Genomic DNA, 22,049 nt, shown 5'->3' on the forward strand with positions numbered 1-22,049 from the left:
GCGGAACACGCGACTGGCTGCAGAAAAAGTTGTCAGGAGCCTTTGAACTCTCATTTCTTTGCCTCTGTGCCTCTAGTCTTAAAGATACCAAAGATTTTAACCCAGCTAAGCCACAGACAGCCAGAGATTTCGTGGGCCTTTAACAGGAATACCTCTGGTTTACCTTTGCCTAGTACCAAAGCTAAAGACTTTCAGCTGAGATTGTCTGGAGAATTCCTCCCTCTCCTTGCCGCTCCCGGAGAGCACTGCAGGGAAGGACCGCTACAGGGGTTCGCAAGAAGTTTCTCAAAGCCTTGGCTGTCCCACTGCCCTGTCTCTGGCAGCACCAGAGATTGTGTCCAGCTGGCCAGCGGTGGCCCTGGGTTGCTGTAACAGCCCGTGTTGGCCCTTTGCCTACGGGCAGGCCAAATAAACGGTTGTTTGTGGGGTGCAGCCAGCTCTGCAGCAGGTGAGCAGCAGCGTCTGGGAGCACAGATGAGTAAGGCTCTGCTGCCTTCCTGCTGCATTCCCGAGCGAAGGACCAAGCTGCATCTCGCACTCCCAGGTCACCACCTTCTCGAGGCTGCTCACCAGCGCTGACGCTGCTTGCCTGGAGAGAGAAGTGCAGGGTAAAGCGCAAAGGCCTCAAATCCTGTTCCTGCAGCAGTTTGACACAGAGTACTCGTTCCTGAAGGGCATCCGGTGAGTCTGGTTCTGCATTGTCCTGCTCTGAACTCTGAACGGGCCGCTGTCCAAGGGGAAGGTGTGTGGGCAGAACATCCAGAGTGATCCGGAAAATGGAGCCAAGAGGCTATGCTGTGCTGGATAGTGGGCTGGGTGCAAGCTGTGTTAGCTCCATTATGCTGAGGTTGGGTGTTGACGTTATTCCATCCCTATAGAATGGGTGCTTTAATTTCTCCTCTGCCGACAGCAGCCAAAGCTAATATGGAGCGACTCCTTCTACGGTCTTTAATGTTTTCTTTTTATACCTAGTGACTTCTTTTAAATCTCCTTTCACTCTTTAGAGATTTCCTTGATGGCACATCAGGAAATAAAGTCCTTATTATTCAGACAGACTTTGCAGATGGCTCTCAAAATGCCCAGCTCATCGCCTCAGCCAAGTAAGTCACGTGTGACGGGTTTCCAGCTAGCTGTTCTGCTTGGTGATGCCTCACCCCGGTTTGATTATTAGTGCTGGTCTGGGGGTTTCAGAACCAGGAATGTGATCCTTTGTTTATTCTGTGGTAGAATGAATTGAGAAGCACTAATTGTATTTAAAATAATAATTCCTAACTCAAAATAAACTAAGATGAATCAAATGAGAAGGTAATCCTCTTTGAAGTTGAGTTCTTGCCATCAGCTGCAGAAGTCCTGAAGAGCTGAGGATCAGGGGTGTCATTCAAGGCATAGCTAGAGGTGGTGGGCTCAGCACAGTCAGCTGGGAGGAAGGGGTGAGCGAGTCACTTGTCTGTACAGGGAAAAAATGTGCCCTCTGACAGGGGAAAGATTTTGTGGCCATTGTCTCTTTCATCTTCTACAGCGTTTTCTCTTTGTTGCAGATACACTGTTGTTAATGAAATCAACAAGGTGGACCTGGGAGAAGTCTCTGTCTTTGTTTATTTTATTATGAAGCTTTCCCGGGTGGAAGGAGGAACATCCTACGTGGGATTCCATGGAGGTAGGTCTGGCCATTGTGGCTCCTTGCTCTACAGCTGGCTTCAGGCAAACGTACCAGAGCAACGTTTCTCTTGTTCACCTTCCTATTTAATGCTTAAAATCTGGAATCAGTGTGTCCTGAGGGTTGCCAGAGCTGCTCCCCTCACCCACAAGGACTGCCCCTGGGGAGTCAGTACCTTGGACTCCTAGTCTCCTCTGTGAGAGCACCTTGCCTTGCCCACTGACAGATGAGTCCTCTTCTAGTCAGCTGGGGAGCAGCAAATGCACACCATAGAATCACAGAATGGTTTGGGTTGGAAGGGACCTTCAAGGTCTTCTAGTCCAACCCCCTTGCAAGGCGCAGGGACATCTCCAACTAGATCAGGTTGCTCAGAGCCTCGTCCTCCAGTGGGTTCCTAAGTACGTGCTTACATGTTCTGCTTTCAGCAGCAAGGTTGCTGCTGTGTGTGTGGGGTTGGAAGAGCCTCAAAGCCCGGGTAGTGCACACATCCCATCAGTCTGGGTTGTGTGCATTAGCATGTTCAAAGTGAATTGCTCTTTCCCTTTCTGCATCAAGAAGTGAGAGCAAGCGAGCTCTGAATGCGAACTGCTAGCCCACAGGTGCTGGGAGATCTTGGGAAGCTCTTCTAGAACGTGCGGTACTGCAGGCATGAAATGATTTTTGTTTGTTTTTTTTTTTCCCCCTCTGTCTTTAGGACTGTGGCAGTCAGTGCATATAGATGATCTCCGCAGATCCAAAGACATGATCTCCGATATGACTGCCCTGCAGAACCTCACCATCAGCCAGATATTCTGTGAGGATTCAGGTAAAGCCAAAGGTGAGCGGCATGCCGGCTGTGCCAGCCGGTGGTGTTGATAAGCCAGTGGGGAAGAGGGGAGATGCAGTCCCAGACTTCGTGCTAGTGGAACTTACGCCTGGTACAACATATCTAATGATTTTCCTTGCTCAACATCTGGGGGTTTTTTTGGTTTTTTTTTTGGTTTTTTTTGTGGGAATCACCACATGGCTACCAGCTTATATGTCTATTCAGTTCATTACTGTAACTTCGGGTCATTTTCTTTTGACAAAAATGTGGTATTTGCACTGCTCAGCACCCCGAGTGCTCTGTCTCTGCTCAGGAGGCAGCAGATGCTGTATGGCAGAGACCACTGACAGGGAGTCACTCCAGAGAATAGGTCACTGGTGTGAATATAGATCTGTTCACCTAAGCCTATAGGAAGGTTAAAAAGACTTTTTCTTTCCACTCAATGTTTTCTTACACTTTTTCCTTTCACCATACTGCCAAATAAGATTCTAGCAGAGCTTAGCGCGTTGGCTCTGAGTGTCATTTCTTCCAGTTCTTGCTGCAGGAAGCCTGACAGCCCTCGCAGCTGTAGCTGTGTTTAGAGAGGTGGATCTCAGCTACTCATGCAGGCGATAATGGGTCTCTGACAGATGTTCTGCTGCTCTGGGATGCAGTTGCTAAATAAACTCTTATCTAACTGATGCAGAAGCATACTACTTCTTTCTAATAAAAATTCTACACCTTAGTTGCAGCTCTGCCTGTGAATGGAGAAGAACAGGAGGAAAATGAGGTGGCTGCTGAAGCACCAGTGCCAGAAGCAGAGCACTATGAGGTCAGTTCAGAACACATTTGTTTGTTTCTCAGCTGTCAATGTGGCTCCCTGCTCTTTGTCATCCATAAGTGCAACACACCTTTTGCATCCCCGTTCACTTGAAATCCATCAGGAATATTATTTGCATCGTGAATGTTAATTATCAGACACAAATTCCTCCTCCCACTGCTCAATCAGTATCACTAAAGAAGTAAACCATTCTAAGGACCCTCTAATTCCTTAGTCCTTTCATACTCCTAATTTTTAAAAATAAATTTTAAAAGCTTCTCTTGTCTTTCTACACCCTAAGGCTGAGAACTGTGATTCTGAGCCTGCCGCTCCAGCTGTTTGTCCTTTCTGACTGGGGCGTGTGTTTGAAGCTGTGCTGGAGTTGGCTGTGGACTTTGCTGTGCTGCAGCCATGCTAAGACTGGCTCGTGTTCCCCTGACAGCATGAGCTGGAGAATGCACCACATGATGGTGACTGCACCTGGCTTTTGCCCCTCTAGTGCCTAAGCATCTCCCAGGGAGGGCATATTTTCCCTAGTCATGTTTATAATTTCTACTTTTTGCCCTGAACTGCTGAATTTTCCCCCCTCTAAGAGTCTTACCAATACAAATGCTGTGTTGCATGCCAGTTTGAAAGGGCCACAGAAGTTGCATCATGTACTTGATAGCAAAAAAATAACTTCAATTTGCAGCCTGAGATGAGAAGAAAACTGGGAGAGGGGATGCAGGGGGTACTTTCTAGAGAGCATTATAATCGTTTTAAGATGGATGTGTTGGGGGCAAGGGTGTAAAACTGGAGAGTAATGTTGCACGCTGTTCCTGGGAAGGGTGAAATCCTGGACACCACTGTTCTCCTGAGGACCTGTGTACAAAGTGCTGTGGGGATGCTACAGGACCAAAATGAAGATCTTAGCCGAAGCAGAAAGCGAATTAAGATTCTCCTTGGCCTTCTTTCCAAAGAGGATGACTTGAAAGGTACGTGTTCCTTGGCTGCAGCAGGTAGTGGGCAGTGTCCCTGAGCATCTAGGGGACCACCAAACCATGTAAGTTAATTCCCTGGGGACCCAAGGGTCAGTGGTCCTTGCTGTAGGGTAAACAAGGTGGATCTCCCTCGCAATCTCCCAAGAATGTGTATGTCTGTGCTCCAGTCTGTCACTCCTTTGGCTGTAGGGCTTTTCCTGAAGCTCAGGTCGTGACTTTTTCTCTGGCTTCGCTAGCTCTGGTGTCTGTTTTATCCCTGGTTGCCTGATTATTGAAACAATTGTAAAATGCTGCGCTTGGTGTGATAGTTGGATTTGGAGCCAATGCCAACAGAAGAGAAAATGCAAGTTCCCTGTTGTTTTCTAGCCTCTTTCCTGAAGATAACAAAGGCTCGTCTCTGCTACCTTTTGAAGAAGCAAGAAGAAAATTCCCTTCACCCAAAAAACTGGGTGCTTCGGGAGGCTTTGAACCTCAATGCTCTCCAGGAGGCAGGCACCTTCAGGTGAGGACCGCAGCAAGATCTCATAACCTGCAGGCTTCCAAGAAAAGTCTGCAAATGGCAGCTGTGCAGCAGAGACAGCAGTTCTGTGTAATCTGAATATTTGCAGTGTCAAACTCCAGCCTGTGCTGGAAACTCTCTGAAAGCAGTTTTTTCCTCTCCTGGTTCCTGAGGGAGGGTGACTTACAGCTAAATGGGCTGTACTGGGACAGGAATGCACATGCACAAGGGCTTTGAGCGCAACAGTGGGATTACAGGCCAGCCGTGAGTGAGAGAAGTGTAGGATTTTTATTTGGTGGTGGTTTTTCCCCATTAAAGGCAGAATTATTACTTTTTCACACGCAAATGTCAGCAGTTTTTCAGGACAACCACCACCTGATTTGCAGATACCGTTGCTCACCTTCCCTCTGGGTTTCTTGGTCTCTCTCTGCCCCCAAAGGCACACCTTGTGGAAACGAGTCCAGAACGTGATCACTCCATTCCTGGCTCTCCTGATTGCTGTCGTAGACAGAAATGGCAATCTGGAGCTGTTGGCCAGGCCGGCAGCTGAGTGGGTGACAAACCTGTGGATGTTCATCTTCAGTGATACAAAACTTCTGACTGTCCCTTACCGTGTGGGTACGAACAGGTGAGCCACTGGAGAGAGCAGCTGGAGGGCTGGGCTGGCTGCACGGAAACCAATCCAGCCCTGGCTTTAAATCCACAGCGGAGGTTAATACTGTTGCTTGCTCCCCCGTGTTGTGCCGAAGGCAGCAGGGCAGTTCTTGGTGACTTCAGAAATGTGTTCTTCCTACCTTATCCCCAGTGCTCCTGGGCTTTGCTCTCTAGCTCTTGGTGTGCTCACACTTCTTACCCAGCCCTTGAACCCCCCGTGTCCTGTCATTACAGCGCTTTTGCCAGGGAACGATTACTGAGTCGTAACGCTACACGGGTTAACGAGTCCTTTGGTTCTTTCCCCTTCCCTCATCCCCTTCTGGGTTCTTGCTTTCTGCAGCTTCCTGCCTCTGTTGTCTGAATGTGTTTCCCAGGCAAAAGCCCAGTGTATTAATGACCTTTTAATCTCCTAGCTCTCAGCCAGAGATAATTCTGGTGCAGAACAACATGATGGTGTCTGCTGATGCTGGGAATGAGATGCCCTTCAGCTGGAGGATAAAGGAGTACTTGGATGAGATGTGGTTGGAAGCTCAATACATCCAAAACACTGAAGGTGAGAGCCTGGCTTGAGCTCATGATGCAAAGCATCTCCGACCACCTGCCCTGTAAACTCTGGTTGGTCGCTACCATGCCTCTACTTTTCTGTGATCTGGAGTCACCTGCAATCCTTCTGTGCTCTTGTGAGCCAGCAGAGCTTTGTGCAACTAGCTTTTCTTTGTGCTTCTCGCTATTGGTCTTTCTCACCTATTCTGTGCCCTTGCATTCAAAATGCTGTGGAACTGCCAAGAGTTAACGACAGGATGAAATTCTGTAAATGCGGCACTGGTGCCTGGGCTGGGAAGGCCTGCCCTTGAACCCCTTGCTAGTGCTCTGAATGAAGGAGTGCTGCATGGATCGGTGATTAATTAGGTGTCAGTTTCTCTGGGACAGAAGCTGTGTCAAACCCAGCCTCCTCCTCATATTCAGCTTTTCTCTGCATTCTCATTTTCCAGACCAAGCTGAGAAGTTTGTGGATATCTTCCAGAAAACTGCACTGGGAAAATTTATCTCTGCTCTGACTGAGGAAGAAAGGCAGATGATCTTCCAGTGCTATATCACAGACTTTATTGTCTTGGCCATTGGTGTGTCCTCCCTAGAGGAGCTGCAGGTCAGTGTCTGGAACAAGGGCTGGAAACCGTTTGGATGAAGAGCATGATGCCTGTGAAGGTGTCCTTCTGTATCAGTCTTGCCTTCTCAGACAAAATTCCCCCCGAGACAGACTAATAGCAAGATAGCCACAAAGCAGATGTGCTTGGCACTGAATGGTGGCTGAAATTGCTGAGACCTTACTTAGAAAAGCACTTCCAGAGGAGCACCTATAAAAATTGACACATCATTTAAGGCTGTCTTTGTAAAGTACTCATTCTCTTCTTTCAGAGAATTTTGCCAGGATTTCAAGTACAAAATGAATTATAAAAGTTCTTTAATTTTGATTTTAACTTTCTTCTAAACTTTCAGTGTCTGCGAATTGCGTTCGTATCCTGCATAGAGCAACGGAAGGCAACGTCTCTGCGAAGAGGGGAGACAGTGCCATCCTTGCCTTGGGTCCACGTTGGATACAATCAGTTCAAGAGCCGCCTGCAGAACTTTTCCAGGATTCTGGCCGTGCACCCCGGTGTGGTTGACTACCTTATTAACCAGGAAGGATATGGAATACCGCATACAGAGATGGTAGAGTCACTGCCAGGCATTTTGTGATCCTCAGCCCTAGCAGAGAGCTCTGTCTTCACTGAATTAGCTAGTGTTCTGTCTTCTTTTGGTTTCAGCAGCAGTAAAGTGGGCAGCACAAGCTCAGTTAGGATCCTCAGCATTAGGAATAATCTGCTATGTTACCATTGTTACTAGCAGGATTTAAAATAGTTTGCTCTGCTTTCGTATTGGTTAACAGGGTGTGCTAATGATCTGAGCCACGAGCATGAGAATTACAGAGCTTGGTAATCGAGTGGAACACTAACACTATTCAGTACAACACGTGCTGTAGCAAACCAGATGGAGAGCAACTGTTGCGTTATGCTTACACCCTGTGTGTTTCTAGGTTTTAGATGTGTTAGCTGCAATCATATGTGCTGAAGAGCTGGAGAATCAAGTGCAGACGGCCCCTCCAGAGGTGTGGCTGCAGAAAGTGAAGAATCTTCGTATGCCCATTGAATTTCTTTGTAAAGAGAAGAAATTACAGCGGAGTGGGAGTCGGTGCCATCAGCTGCTAAAAGAACTTGAGTATGTACCACAGATCTGCTCACAATCTTGCAAGGCAAAAGACCTGTACTGATAAGAATATTAGTGCAGGCTGACAGCTAATTTGATGCTGCTCTTCTCAAAAACGTTGCAAACCCTCCCAGGATCCTGCTAGGCTCAGTCACGTACCAAGCTGTGGTACGTGATCAAGAACCAGATTTTTTTTTTTCCCCCTCATCTCATGTAGATTCTCCTGTAAATCTGGCACTATCACCCAGTGCATTCCAGCTGGGTTCAGGAGTTATTTAAAACTCCCATTAGATTCCTGTTAACCAGCAATGTCTCCCCACTTCATCCCATGTACATAAAGACTGTGAGTTTCTAACAGACCTTTAGTTTAACCATGTTGAATAATTTTTTTTAGTTACTTCTTTGATACAGAAGTTAGAGGCATGAGAAGGTCTTTGCAGTTGTCTTAATTCTGCTGCAGTGCTGTCACAGGACAGGCTCCTCTGCCATAAGCTTACTGTTAGCTGCTGGCATGTGCTGCGTCCTTGACAAAAAGCCAGGGCTGATAACCAGAGGGCAAAGCAAGAAGTTGCATGAGAAGTGCACAAATGCTGTAGTGAAGAGCATGAAAAGCAGTGAGATCATTGGACTGACCTGACACTGCACTGCCGTCCATGCTCTCAGCTCATAATGGTACTTTTTAAAATCAAACTTTCCTTCCCACAGAGTCTGCTGGAACCGGGTTTTCGCCATGTCTCTGTTTGTAGAACACGTGTTGGTTGGCATCAACACTCTGATGCCAGAATTTGAGAATTTAGTGAAAAAATATACTTTGCTTCTTGCCAAGGTAAGCAAAGATGTGATTTCACCTCTTCCCTGTTTGCTTCTGCTGATCATGTCAATTTTTGTCTCGGATATTAAAGCTGAGTCATTTAGCTTTGTCCTTTTCCTCTGCAGTGTTTTCAGCACGATTCAGACATGAAGACTCATCCAACTTTTGTTTCAGTGATGAAACTACTGTGCCAGTGTAAGGACGAAGTCGGCAACAGGCTCTACAGGTAGTGACATTGAGACAAGTCGCAGGCTCTAGTAGGAATGTTGCATATGTTGCCAGCGTAAGGCAGTGCTGCACACGATGTAATGAAAGCCAAATGAAGAACAATAAATTCCATTTCATTTTGCACCCTAAAGCCTAAGCAGTTAGCCGGCAGGTCTTACATGACCTCCTCTTGGTCTAGTTGCAGGTGAACATCTTATTGAAGGCTTTTGGTAAGACAACATTGGAGCAGACGTGCTCATTGCTGTTTCTGAATTACAGATATGGCCTGAAGTCATGTCTGATCTGCCTGGGAGAGCCAAAGGATCCAGTCTGCCTGCCTTGCTACCATGTGTTCTGTCAGAAGTGCATCAGAACGTGGCTAATACCAGCACAGATGCATTGTCCATACTGCAGAGTTGCCATGGCGGATGTTCCTCTAAATGTCTCCGTGGAGCTCAGGTACTCCACCCTGTCCAAGGTGGACGCATTGCAGTGGGGCTGCTTGTATGAGGAAATTCTGATTGGCGACTCTGAAGTTGACAACAGGAGCAGAATGGGTGAAGGGAACTCTGCTCTGCTCTTTCAGGAACTGGAACGGGTCCTGTCCACTTTCTCTTTATTGTTTCAAAAGTAGGGAAGAAATAGCCTTGGCCCCATAAGAAAACTGTAGTTACAAAACCCTGTAAAGCTAAAGCACTGTCAGTGGCTGAACTGGACGAGGGAACTGCTTGTAACCTTGGATTGCTTTGTGATAGCTTAGCAAAAAACTCTCAGTAAATGTGTCTGACATCATACTGCCTCTTGTGATCTTAGTTGTGAATGTGATACAGCCCCTGCAAACAACACTACTGAAGTGTTGCACAAATGCAGCCTTTTGGGAAGCTGGAAAGTGTCACCTTGGTGACTTTTGCCTGTATCTGCTTTGCTTCATCCATTATTTCAATGATTCTGTATTTCAACATTGTCCCCATGCTTTCCACCCTTCCCATAGAGATGCCATAGCGAGAAATGCCCTGTTCCGGCAGAGATGCAATAATTTCTTCATAGATGTGATCACTACCATGTGTTTCAAGGACAATGAACCCCCTGAGGCAGAGGTGATCCAAGAGCTCCTTAGTCTGCTGTTTGTCCACAGAAGCCTTCTGAAGGGTTCAGGTGAGCTCCCTTCATCCTGATGCTCAGCCTTGTGGAGCTGATTCTCTTGCCACATTCTCTCACCTGCTAAACTTGTATTTTTCTTATCTCCACAGATCACCCTGCTATCTACACAAAATTTCTGTCCCCATTTAACGATGAAGTGGATGAAACTCCGATTATCCGCTCAGTAATGCTGAAGCTCCTCTTGAAGTACAGGTGAGCACAGTCAGACAACTGATGGCTGTTACACTAGGGAGTGGTTCAGCTTTGTTTTTCATGACCTCATCAAACTGATCTGATTGTTCTCCTCACTTCCCTGCTATTCATTGAATTTGAATCGTTACAGGTGAAGTTCATCCTGTGCCTCTGCATTAGTCACGCAATTTGGCTGGCTTGCATGTAGCTTGTGTTGAAGTACCTGACCAGTCTGTGCCAAGGTTTACCTAGCTATTCTTAACCTAAACCTGTGCTGAACATGGGTGGCTTGGGTAACCTAAAGATAGCTGGCTAATTGATGCGCTCTAGATCAGCGAAGCGATACTCCTCAGCCACAGACATTTAATGAGGAATGATGTTTTGTGTGCTTACACAGATATCTTCATTCACGCTAGCTCCTCCAGCCTCTCTTTGCAGTCAGTGCACACAAAGCCATTTCTCAAGTGTGAGCATCTCCTAAAACAGATGCTTCAAACAGATCAGATGACTTACGCCCTAGAAATGCTAATTTGGCATTGTTGATGATAAAAGCCTAGCTCAGACTGAAGCTAGATGACGTCTGGCAAAACATGGCACAACTGCTTTTCCATCTTCCAGATGGATGCAGAGTTGACCCCAGCCTGTCGCATGGACGTAACCAGTAGTTCAGTCATGGTTTAGAAGACAAGTAGTTGCTGTTGTGGTAAGGGAGTGTTTCTCTCTCCTGTAGCTTCAATGAAGTGAAAAAGGATGTGCAACACTACCTGTCCCAGGTAGAGCACAACAAGATCCTAGAGAAAAATGATAAAAAAGAACTCTACTTGCTTTTTGTCAACTGCTTAGAGGTAAGAGTGCTGGGTAGGTAAAAGCTGGGCAATAAAACTGTTTCAGGAATAAAAAAAAAATCAGGAACAGAAATTTTTTTGTAATTTTACGCAAGTTTCCCGTGCCCTTAACTAGCTGCCCAACTAGAAAGCTCAAGAGGGAAGTTTCTACCAAATCCTCTGGTCAGAACCTGCTCTCCAGCCTTGCTTTTTGAGAAAGGCTTGTGTGTGTTTGCAGCATTACCTAAATTGTTCTTTCTCCTGGACACCTTGGACAGGTGTCTAAGTGTTAAGTGAGGCCCAGTAAGACTCAGACTCTGACACAGGAGCACAGCAAGCAGAGGGATTTCTAGCTGCGGTAGTCCACTACTGGACTGCTTTCTTGTTTTCAGTCACTTTTTTGCTTGCAGAACTTTAGATTATTGTGCTGTTTGGATTGTTCCCTTTCCTTCCCTTGCATAACTTTGAATGCTTTGGACAACTTCAAACAAATTTGACTGCAGGGTAGAGGTTTCATTTCATATAGTTTTCATTAAAATGGTGATTTTGTAGATAAGATGAAAATTTGCATTCTTGCAAAGGGAAAGACAGGTGGAGCTTGGCATCCTGGAGCATGTGGTGTGTGTTTCAGCATATCTATGGCTGCTCAGCATGCTCATAACTCTCTTGATCAGCTGCATGCTTAGGGGATACGGGACAGGGCTTGGGTGCATTGCTGAAGGAGTTTGGTGGCGTGGCAGAGGTTTAGGATGAGCACCAGAGAGATCACAGGGAGGTTCTGGGGTGGAGGGTGCCACTAGAGACATGGAAGTTTAGTGTGCTTACTGCAGCGTGGACGCATTGGAGATATAAAGTGCCAATGCATGGGACATCTGATTGAAGTGTTTGTGCCACTCATGCAATGTTCTGGCCTATCTTTAGGATTCCATGTGTGAAAAGTCTGAGGGCAGCCTCGGATATAAGGATATAAACCATCTGCCTGGAGACAGAGGCTTTCCAGAGAGCTATCTCCCAATGAACAGTCAGGAAGCTCCTCAGGAGTCATCCGTTGAATACCTGCAGGCAGTGGCCAAGGTTCGCTTGTACCTGAGTAGGGCTGCAGAGCTGCTCTTTGACTTGCTTGAGCCCACAGGTGAGTGTGATTGCTCTGCTGTTGAATAGAAATGCTGCATATGGAGCAAAGTCACCATGGGAGATGGACTGGGCACAGTCAGTGCACTTGTGGTGTGCCAGAACATGTTTTGATGCGTGGCCAAGAATGAGTGCATCAGGCTTTTTACTTTCTCTTTCATCGGGAGTGTCAGTTGTTATTTGTACTCTGTACCATGTGTTAGCAATGCTCTATAAGTAGTAGCAAGGCTCTGCCAGTGACCCCTCGGGTGTAGTCACGTAGCAGTTGCACCTTTGGAAGGAGATATATTTTATCTTCCAGGTGCTAAGAATGAAATTTTCTTTAGGACCAACTAAATTGAACTTTAATGAATAAATGAGTAAAGCATAAATGATGCTTCAGATACACAACTGCTGTAAGGCTTATTGTTTATACGAATGAGAGCTCTGTGCGGCTAAAAAGGATGAAGAGATACTTCAAAATAAATAAGTAAAATGAATTTTGAGCTGATTTGCTGACCCAATAAAGGAGAACAGTGTGTGGAGAGTCTCAGATACTTACACAGTCCATGAAGATCGGTAACGTAACTGATTCCAGGGGACGTCAGTGTCTGGCCCTTGCATCAAGGATGTCAGGCTAGCAGAATGCATCCCAGGAGATCGTTCTTAGGGAGCACCATCACATTGGCAGTTAAGACAATGGAGTACCACTCAAGCAAGATGGAAGAGCTCTGGGAATAAACTACCAGTAAATAGGAAAACTTGACCCTGAGAGAAGGAAATGGAAGTAGAGTTATGTCATCCTCTGTCAAAGAAATGAATCATTATCTGGAATCCAGTTGAGGAAACACTCTAGATAAGCTTCTGAGGAAGAGAGTGCTCTCAAGTTCTCTCATGTGTAATTAGTCAGTATAGTAAAAGGAGCTTGGTGCTGCAGCTAGTGCTGACAGAAAAGTTTTACAAGGTAGGATGTAATTTTGCCTTTTTTTTCCCCTTTTTTTTTCTGATCCAGAGCAAGACCAGGTAGAGGAGAAGCAGCGTTACCTGGCAAATGTGAGAATGTTCTGTAGCCTCACCAAGAACAACTGGCATCGTGTTTACCTAGTCCGGAAAATTACTAGTCAGTATGGGATGGAATTTACTCAGAAGCTTGTAACGGAGGCACGGTTTAACTGGGTGTTTCCAGTGGAAGTTCTGCAACAGGTAAAGAGGTCTCTCTTTGGAGATGGCTCTGGTTTCCTCTTAGTCTTCTGTTTGTGCTGCTTGGGGGATGCTTCTACCATTGCGTGGCTCTTGGAGGACTCACCACAGTGGGAGCGGTTGTGGAGATCACTTATCCTTGCTCTCTATGGAATGGAGTCTCTTGGGGCAGTGAAAAGCCATTTGGGTTGCCATGCCTGCCTACTGTCTCTTGCCAAGGCTGAAATGCCACAATTCATGGGAGGAAGAGGAGAGTCTGCCTTGTCCAGTGGCTGGTTAATATCCACAGTGCTCACCATGGCCTTTTCCCTTTGTAGGTCCGGAACAGCCAGTCCAATCACATTGACCGTTACCTGGCATGTGGCGAGAATTACAGAGTCCTGCGAGATGCTGTGGGGAAAGCCATGATTGAGTGCAAGACTGAGGGTCTCCTAGAGGCAGAGAAGGTAGGGCACGTTCTCCTCACCATAATCCTGTTGTGGGTTCTGGATGGCTGGTGTTGAAGCTTTGTGTTCTTGTTGACAGTGCTCTTCCAGTGGAGATGCCTGGCTTGCCTTTCCTTGAACATTACTGTGGCTTCTCCTGGCAGATGCACCTATGTTTGTTTTTCTTTACGTAACTCTGAGGTTATTTCTGTTCGTTACCTTGCCCTTGCTTTTCTCCCCTGGTAATATATTGCAGCGGTTTGTTTTACAGTGAGCAGTACGGGCACCTTGTAGCCAACCGACTGGAGAGCATGCAGATAGTCAAAGCAGCTTTATGCCCCCTCCCTGCCTGCCCATATCTCCCTAGCCTTGTGTCTTGCCATGCAGAAATCAACAGGTGATTTCTGTGTAAATGTAACCTTTTTCCAATGTGTATCTTGTGTTTGAAAATCTTCAGAAGTAAGTTTGCAAACGATGTGCCTGTGAATGTCTCAGTACCATATTGTACCCTGGTTGTGATTTATTTTTTTTTCCCTTGTGTGTTGATTTGGTTTGAAGGAAGGCATGTATGGGTTGCTGCCTAGTGAGACTGCAGTTCCGACTGGATGTGAGAAGAATAAAATACTTGAGAGGTTTCTGATGTAAAACCCTCCATCAGCTTGAGTGCTGTCAGATTACTCATTTACTTGTGGCTTGAACAGGCATTTCTGCACTGTACCCCTTCATTTGTGGGGAAAGCTTTACCACAGACCTGCTGAAGCCTGCACATCCAGTAACCAGCTGAAACCTTGTCAAACTTCAGCTGTGACAACTGTAGCCTCTTCTGTGCCATTTCATCAGTTCTTCTTTTCCAGGCACGTAGCAGCTCCCCAGCTGTACAAGCTGTCCATCTGCTCCTGGCTATTTTCAGAGAGGTCACTGCCCTCTATGGAGTTAGTGACTCAAATCTTCATCCCAAACAGCAGGTAAGAGATTTCGCTTTGGATGCTCGTGACAAACATGTCTCATTGATAAGGATGCATGAGATGTGAATCATTGGTGGAAGAGCCTTTCGTCCTTCTGCCCCAAATATGGTTATGTCCTGATCTGAGCAGACTGAAGATGTTTTCAAAGTGTGGGCAACGCAGCATGGGAACGAGCTGGTGGTCCTCTTCAGTTTGGTGGGCAATATTGTGCTGATTTTATTTCTTTTAAATATGTGTTTTCAGCAAACAGATGCTATGGCTAAGTTCATTCAGAACTCCCAAGTCCTGAATTCTCCAGATCTGCAGCAATTTGCAGCTTCTCTTGTGACGAATGCACTGCTGTCTCTGACAGTGGATCCTCAAAGCTTCAGCCACAATGGAGCACTAATCGAAATGGCTGTCCACACCGCAGCTGTCTTGCTGTGCGGGCAGAACCCCATCCTGCAGCCCCTGAGGAATCTGGCATTCCGCCCGCAGACGATGGAGGTACAGAGGTTCAACTCAGATAGCAATTCAGCATATCGATTGTTCTTTCTTGTATCCTTTGCTGATATTTGAGTGAGCCAGTCTGAAAGCAGTTGGCAGCTCATACTGTGGAGACCTGTGTGCGCTAGAGGATAATGACCCATGGAGCCCTAGGCTGAGTCGGGGTGGAGGGATCTGCTGCTCTACTTCTGGCTATCCAGGGTGTAAGGAAATGTGCTGGTAGACACCAGGGTACATCAGGCCACCCCAGGAGGAATCTGGTTCAGGATGTCTAGAGAGTGCACATGCAAAGCTTAACAATATTGACAGTTCTTAAGAGTGGGTTTTCAAAGGCAGAATTAGAAAATGTGCATGTGCACCATCTGCATGACCTCTGCTTTCAGGTGTCTCTTGCTCCCCATCATGAGTAAGGAACTAGTGAGCAACTGCTTCAGGAATGAACAGATTTATATATTCATCTGTCACTCTTTTTCCTTTTTCCTCCATAGCACTCTTTTCTGCCTACAATGCCAGAAGATATAATGGCTCAGGCAAGGGGCTGGGAAGGAGTGGCCACTCTGCGCTGGTACAGTAAGTGCTCCTGACTGGCTGTGAAAGAAATTGAAAAGGAATCCTTGGGCTTTGAATGAAATTCTTCCAAATGTGAAGACAAACACACTGCTTTTCTCAGCATGAGTTATCCTTTGTACGTTAAGATTTGTAGCTACGGTTTGTGTGGGTAATGCACTAAAGTGCGTTGAGCTTCTGTTTAGTCTCAAGTTTATAGCTGTTTACAAAGTTTGAGGGTACAGAAGACCTGTCCTGTTACTTCTGACAATGTTCAAATGGTGTGAGCAGAAGAGGACCACTTCGCCACCTTCCTGGCCGACTTTTGGTTCTCTGCTTTCCACAGCAGGATCTCACTGCAGACGAGGAACCAGGGGCTGGGAGCGTTCATGCCTACCAGCCCATTTGGTGCTCAGTAGCAGAATTTTTCAGGCTTCCATTCCTTCTTGCACAAGGAGAGAAGCACTGAAAAAATTCCTTGGGTTCCTATGTGGGCCTACTGCTCCTTTGAGCTTTGGGACTGTCAGTGCTTTTGATTAGATCTTGAAACATATTTCTTGCTCCAAGGTGATGATCCCTATGAAAGAAAGTAACAGGGGCTTTATAAATCTGTCTTGTAATACTGTCCTGTTTGTTTCTCTTTCTTGATAGCATGTCCAAACGGTCACCCCTGCACCGTAGGAGAGGTAAGAATATGGGATTGGTGGGGTTTTAAGCAGGTGGTGTTTTCAATAATAAACTGGCTTATTTACTGATTTTTATGTTCTATTGCACAGCAGTTCATTTTTAAGTTCTCTGTATTAGTAATCATTTTGCCATTGTCATGTAAAATTTAGAATAGCTCTAAGAGTTTATAGCATAAATCTAGGAAGCAAGAGAGGCAGAGGTCTTTTGCCCAGTATAGAGCAGTTTTCAAATTAAACATTTACAGCTTGGATTTTTGTTTCATTCTCTTCCTCTGCTGGAGAGGCTCTTACTCTGGAGTTGAGTGTTCTCATTTTGCTTTTTGCTAGTGTGGCAGCCCCATGGAAACCAGCCGCTGTCTTGACTGTGGTGCCCTGGTTGGAGGGCAACAGCATAAACCATTGCCTGGCTTTCAAGAATTCCGGTATGCTTTGATTCATTAACCTGTTCAGCGCTAAACGATGTAGTACTTGCCCATCATGCTTTCAGGGGAAAAGGTACCAACCACTTTGTGCTGCTCCCTGAAGGGTGCTCTGTGGGGATTCCCTTAGCTCCAGAGCTCTGGTAACTGTAACTTGTGCTCCCTCCTCCTCGATGCTCTGGATCAGCACTTGCAGCCCTTGTATAAGAATGTTAAAGTTACTAATTTTAACAGCAGTGGCTTCTCTGTCCAGCACAGAGCTTGGCTAATCTTGCCCTACAGGGCTGCATATTGCCTCTTTCATAGAAAAAGTGTTAGGAGGAGATGCCCAAGGAAGAGTAATCAGCCAATAAAACAAGAAAATTGGCTTATTTCTATACAAAACTTACTGGAAGTCCTCATTCCCCTGTAGCATTTTTAATTGGCAGCCTTTATGGGATTCAAAGAACCTATGGGTGAGAAAGACATTAGTGGGTATCAAAGATATCTCTTGTGTGTTTTTTGTCACGGTAAAAAAAATACTATATATAGACTTTCCAACAGGAGTCGTGAAGACAGAACTCAAACTGGCCACATACTGGGAGACGCACAACACAGAAAAACAATGGGAGTGTCCGATCGGGCCATGTCCCCAGCTGTCTTCGTTCTGATCCGCTTGCTTACACATTTGGCAATGTTGCTGGGAGCCATAAAAGATCCTCAGGTATCTTCCAATAACAATTCCAAGTGGCCACATGAAACGCAGTGAAACCTTTATTTGGTGCTGGCCCTTTTCGTCACACTGCCAAGTAACTAGGGCAGTCTTTCAAGATGCGAGACCCAAATTTACTTCCCTCCTTGCCCAGGAGTGACTTTGGTTCCTCCATGCACTTGCATGCATGCATGCAACCCTTTACGGGTTGAAGCGGCAGGAATCCTGGAGGATGGAGCTGAGACTTTCTGGTAAGACTGTAGCTCTGTATGCCCTGTGCTTGAACTGGGCGTTACTGGCTCATTCTTCCCTTTTGTTTCTCTTCAGTCACTGCAAAAGATTATCAAGCCACCGGTGCACAACCCAGGGAGTTTCCTGCAGCAGCATATTCGAGAGGACTTGGCACAGCTGACAAAAATTTTGGGGAAGAGTGTGGATGAGACTATCAACATCCTTCATCTTGTACTCAGCAGCCTCCTCAAGGACCCCCACCAGCACCCAGGCCTGTGTAAGGAAAACCACCTGCAATATCACCTCTGCAAGCTGTACCAGCATTTCAAGGGCAGCAGTGCTTTAGTTTCTCTGCTAACAGACCATTCCCAACAGGCAGTTGCTGAGCTGATGAGGAAGATTTAGAAATTTGAGGCTTGTTTCTTGCTGTAGGGAGTGAAGAATTTTTGGCTGCTTACTTCTCTTTCCATTGAGTATGTGGGGTATGCAAGGTTTGGTGCAGAATTCAGAAAAGGAATTATTGGATAAATAACCTCATGACACATTGAGAGAGCCTTCACAAGCAGAGGTGCTACTCAAAGCACAGTAGCCCACGCTGTGTGTGATCTAACTTGCAAGGATGCCACATCTGGAAGCTTAGGGAATCTGTGCTTTCTTTTAACTGAAATATTGCAGGTGTAAGACTAAATACTCCTGTTGCAGGGCCAGGTCAGTTTGATGTGATGTCCACCAAGGAGAAGAGAAACAAATGGGAAGAAATTGTTGCAAATACAATTATTGTTCCTGAGTTGGAGGTGAGAAACTTGTGGTATAAAATTTCCGTAGTTGAGCAGTTCAAAATCCACTGATTTGGAAATCTGATCTGCTGTAATATCTGTGCTACACTTTTCACCCAGCTATTCCTAAAGCCAAAGCCATCTGTGACACAACTTCAGGTTAGCTGTAATTTGTAAGAGCCAGACAACCTCATTCTGCCTGTGAAAATGAGTGTCTGAGACTGTGCTATGATGACTTTTTATAGCTGGAAAAGCAGAAATGGCTTAGCTCAGCTGAAAGTATTTGTCCAAGTGAGCATATGGTTGCCCCAATGAATCCTGTCTGCCTTTCCTGCCCTCCCCCCCATGTACATCTCCTCAAGAATGGAAGACCCGTGAGTTGGATGAGCTGGAGAACAACAAATAACTCTATGGTATAAACAGCTGTATTGCAGTGAGTGTTTTACATGCCTTCCCTAGGAGTTCTTTGACATATTTCTGTGTCAATTGTTTGTCAAGATATTAGGGAAATATACTCTAGCAGAGGTTCAACGTGCCATGGTGAAGGACACTGCCAATTCTGAAAGTTCATTTTAGTTTTGTTTTTTCTTTTCTTTTGTTTTTTTTTTTTTTTTTTTTAATGCAGGATTTGGATAAAAAGCTTCTGAAGTTAAATAGACAAATACAAGAGGATGAGAGAATTTCTTCCAATCCTGTAGTGAAAATAGTGTATGGCGACCCGGCCACTTTCCTGTCCCAGCTGCCAAAGGACAGTCACATACATCACTCCAAGATGTGGACCTGCCGAAAGAGGATTTCAGTGGAGAACCTAGGCCATGTAGTCCAGCAAAAGAATGCCAAGGACACTGTCCCTCTTCTCTGGAAGTTTCTGCAGAAGGTGAGTGTAACAGAGGGATGAGAGACTGCAATGTTCAGAGATCACCTCACAGAATCACAGACTGTTGAGGGTGGAAGGGACCTGTGGAGATCATCTGGTCCAACCCCCTGCTCAGGCAGGGTTGCCTAGAGCCAGTTGCCCAGGACCAAACCACTGTTTGATTATATAGTGTCTTTATTCGTATAACTTTCTGTAATCTTGAGGACTGCATGTGTAAAATATTTCTTTCTTTTAAACATTTAAATAGTAATTCCATAAAAGCATTCAAAACTGGTTTGTCCAAGGACAGCCTCACTCACAGGCCCCCTTTCCTTTTCCAGGAAACAGAACTGAGGCTGGTTAAATTCTTACCAGAGATTCTGGCTCTGCAGAGAGACCTGGTGAGGCGATTTCAGAACACCGCTGATGCCAAGCACTGCTCAATCAGAGACTTCCTCAACGAACCCCTCTCAGGTGAGAAGCCTCTGCCAAAACTGTAATTAGTGAAATAAAGAGCACTGGATAGTCCAGTTGAAAACGAAGGTGAAAACTTCTCTCAAGCTTGCAATCTTAAGCCTTCCTATTTTCCTTTTAACTCCCATCCAAATGAATCGGAGACCCTACCCTGGAGTTATGCTTGGAAAAGTCATCAGATGGCTTTAAAGACAATTAAGTACAGGAAGATTTTTCACAAGGGGTGGGAACTCTGCTCAGAAATAGGCAAGATAAATCCCTGAATGCAGCAGTGGGTATGTTGAATTTTTAAGCTCTACCCTAGAGCAGGGCCTGCCTAAGGGGTGGGCAGATGTCTTCCACTTCCATTTGGGAGCAGCATACAGACATTTTGTGTCAACCCCTTCAATTGTACTTAAGTGCAATTACTTATGTTTTTAAATACTTGTGGAGAAGTACCTAAGTCATGCTGAACCAGACCAACAATCCATCCAGCCCTACAGCCTGGGCCAATAGCAGTCAATAATGGAAGAATATAAACAATCAGAGCAAATGACCAGTTTGATAACATTAGAGAACTGTTTAATGTCTGTTGAGTCTCTCTTGATCTGTTGGAGTAGTTGCCTAGAGTTCAGTGGTGTACTTTGAAAGTTTCATGGTGTTTCATGGTGTTGCCAGTAAAAGGTGTTTCAAGGGTTCATCTGTCTTATTCTTCAGATGTGATGAGGGACCTGTTCCAGAGGAGAGTGAATGTGTTTCTGTCTGTTTGGAACAAGCTGAGAAGCTCGCTGGACACCAATGGTGAGTACCTTTGTTTCCCAGCACCATTCTGAGAGTGATGGAAGCAAGAGCTTGCCAGCTGTCAGACAACGCTCCTCTGCTTCCACCCTTCAACGGTTCAAGTTTCTCCCACCAGTGATGCTGAGACATCCTCAAAACTGGCCTTGGCCATTAAAGGTTTAAGAAGATCTAGGTGTTTCCCTTTTGTAGTATTCTTACCTGAACTTGCTCCCTGTAGCGCTTATAAGTGATGGAAAGAGTGCTGCTTTTTTCAGGTTCTGTACTTTCTCTTGACCTGGGTCAGCTCAGGAGATGTGTGCTCATCTGGGCTGCATCTGGACCACCTCGAGCAGTCTTCTCTGCTTTTTATTTCAGGGGAAATTAAGCTTCCTAAAGGCTACTGTGATGCTGATCTGACCCTGGACAGCAATCTTGAAGTCCTCCTGCCACGTCGCCAGGGGCTGGGCCTCTGCTCCACAGCCTTAGCCAGTTATCTCATTAGTCTGCACAATGACTTTGTCCACTCAGTGAACAAACACATCAAGGAAGATGACAGGTATGTTGCTATTCCAGCTAGGCATTTTTTTTGAGCTCTGTTGTATTACCTGCTACCACACAATCAGCTTTCCCTGCTTCATCAAGGCTTCTCGCTTTACACGGAGACTGTTTTCTCTTCTGCAGATACTTGATCAGTCCGTCAGAAGTGGCTGACCTGCACTTGATCAGTTATGAGGTTGAGAGAGACCTGATTCCTCTGATCTTGTCCAACTGCCAGTACAGCATGGAGAAGGGAGGGGAAACATTGCAGGACTTCGATCTGGAGAGGATCCAGCAGCAAGTCATCAGCAAGTTCCTGCAGGGGAAACCACTCATCACCCTAACAGTAGGAGAAAGCAGCTAGCTGTGTTTTCTGCAGACAGCTTCTTGGCTGGGGTTGGAGCCCTGCAGTGCTTGCTGCAGCTAGGCACGCACTGTCGCAGGGTTAGCAGTGTCACCAAAGGTTACCATGGGCTTCTCTCCTGACAGGGAATACCTACCCTCGTGTACAGACATGATCGGAATTACGAACAGCTGTTTAATGATGTCAGGAATAAGCTGGATCAGGTGGGTTTTTTGCATTGGAGGAAACAGGGCAAGCATGTGACCCCTGACATCCCAAGAAATGTCAGGCTTGTCTTCTGTCCCTTGCCTTGTTCACCTGCTCTGAAGGTTTGTCTGCTAATCTCTCGGCATGCCTTGAGTATGTGCAAGCTGTCCTTCTTTTGTCAGTCAGGATTTAGGAAGGAAAGAATTTTCAGTTTCCTAAGTCTGGGGCTCTGCCATCTTCCATGACTTCAGCAACCTGAGCAGCAATAAGGAATGGCTCTAAACTAATATTAGCAACTGCTCTGACTTCTTGGTTTTCAGAGTGCTCTCCCCAGTTCTGTGATGAACATGATCAGCGGGGAACTACAGTCTTATAGTGATGTCTGTGATGCACTATCTGTCACTGAAATTACCTTGGGATTCCTGGCCATGGCTGGAGAGAACGCTGAAATGCTTCTGACTGACTACATCGAGAAAGTTCTGCAGATGGGTGATCAGACAAACCCTCATGTCCTGCAGGTGCGTCC

The 22,049-nt window shown here is 46.0% G+C and overlaps 1 protein-coding gene across 2 annotated transcripts in view; it reads left to right on the forward strand.

Annotated features, from left to right (window-relative positions):
* RNF213 (ring finger protein 213) overlaps window positions 1–22,049 on the forward strand; it is a 49,499-nt gene that overhangs the window by 25,179 nt on the left and 2,271 nt on the right. The window contains exons 27-62 of one of the 2 annotated variants that reach the window (XM_086762670.1): window positions 545–681; window positions 1,005–1,100; window positions 1,539–1,657; window positions 2,352–2,474; window positions 3,188–3,273; window positions 4,088–4,235; window positions 4,608–4,743; window positions 5,180–5,368; window positions 5,808–5,947; window positions 6,387–6,541; window positions 6,892–7,104; window positions 7,469–7,650; window positions 8,344–8,464; window positions 8,575–8,675; window positions 8,936–9,115; window positions 9,648–9,811; window positions 9,907–10,009; window positions 10,719–10,833; window positions 11,734–11,944; window positions 12,935–13,125; window positions 13,440–13,568; window positions 14,402–14,512; window positions 14,756–14,998; window positions 15,487–15,568; window positions 16,196–16,230; window positions 16,558–16,652; window positions 17,193–17,352; window positions 17,668–17,848; window positions 18,274–18,365; window positions 18,973–19,224; window positions 19,545–19,677; window positions 20,374–20,457; window positions 20,812–20,992; window positions 21,118–21,319; window positions 21,463–21,540; window positions 21,844–22,041. In XM_086762670.1, coding sequence (XP_086618796.1) covers window positions 545–681; window positions 1,005–1,100; window positions 1,539–1,657; window positions 2,352–2,474; window positions 3,188–3,273; window positions 4,088–4,235; window positions 4,608–4,743; window positions 5,180–5,368; window positions 5,808–5,947; window positions 6,387–6,541; window positions 6,892–7,104; window positions 7,469–7,650; window positions 8,344–8,464; window positions 8,575–8,675; window positions 8,936–9,115; window positions 9,648–9,811; window positions 9,907–10,009; window positions 10,719–10,833; window positions 11,734–11,944; window positions 12,935–13,125; window positions 13,440–13,568; window positions 14,402–14,512; window positions 14,756–14,998; window positions 15,487–15,568; window positions 16,196–16,230; window positions 16,558–16,652; window positions 17,193–17,352; window positions 17,668–17,848; window positions 18,274–18,365; window positions 18,973–19,224; window positions 19,545–19,677; window positions 20,374–20,457; window positions 20,812–20,992; window positions 21,118–21,319; window positions 21,463–21,540; window positions 21,844–22,041 — 5,166 coding nt within the window. Of the gene's footprint in view, window positions 1–544; window positions 682–1,004; window positions 1,101–1,538; window positions 1,658–2,351; window positions 2,475–3,187; window positions 3,274–4,087; window positions 4,236–4,607; window positions 4,744–5,179; window positions 5,369–5,807; window positions 5,948–6,386; window positions 6,542–6,891; window positions 7,105–7,468; window positions 7,651–8,343; window positions 8,465–8,574; window positions 8,676–8,935; window positions 9,116–9,647; window positions 9,812–9,906; window positions 10,010–10,718; window positions 10,834–11,733; window positions 11,945–12,934; window positions 13,126–13,439; window positions 13,569–14,401; window positions 14,513–14,755; window positions 14,999–15,486; window positions 15,569–16,195; window positions 16,231–16,557; window positions 16,653–17,192; window positions 17,353–17,667; window positions 17,849–18,273; window positions 18,366–18,972; window positions 19,225–19,544; window positions 19,678–20,373; window positions 20,458–20,811; window positions 20,993–21,117; window positions 21,320–21,462; window positions 21,541–21,843; window positions 22,042–22,049 lie in introns of those variants that run through there. The other variant, XM_086762671.1, reaches the window with a different exon arrangement.

The sequence above is a fragment of the Chlamydotis macqueenii genome, chromosome 18 (genome assembly GCF_036417535.1).
Source record: "Chlamydotis macqueenii isolate bChlMac1 chromosome 18, bChlMac1.mat, whole genome shotgun sequence".
Taxonomy (NCBI): domain Eukaryota; kingdom Metazoa; phylum Chordata; class Aves; order Otidiformes; family Otididae; genus Chlamydotis; species Chlamydotis macqueenii.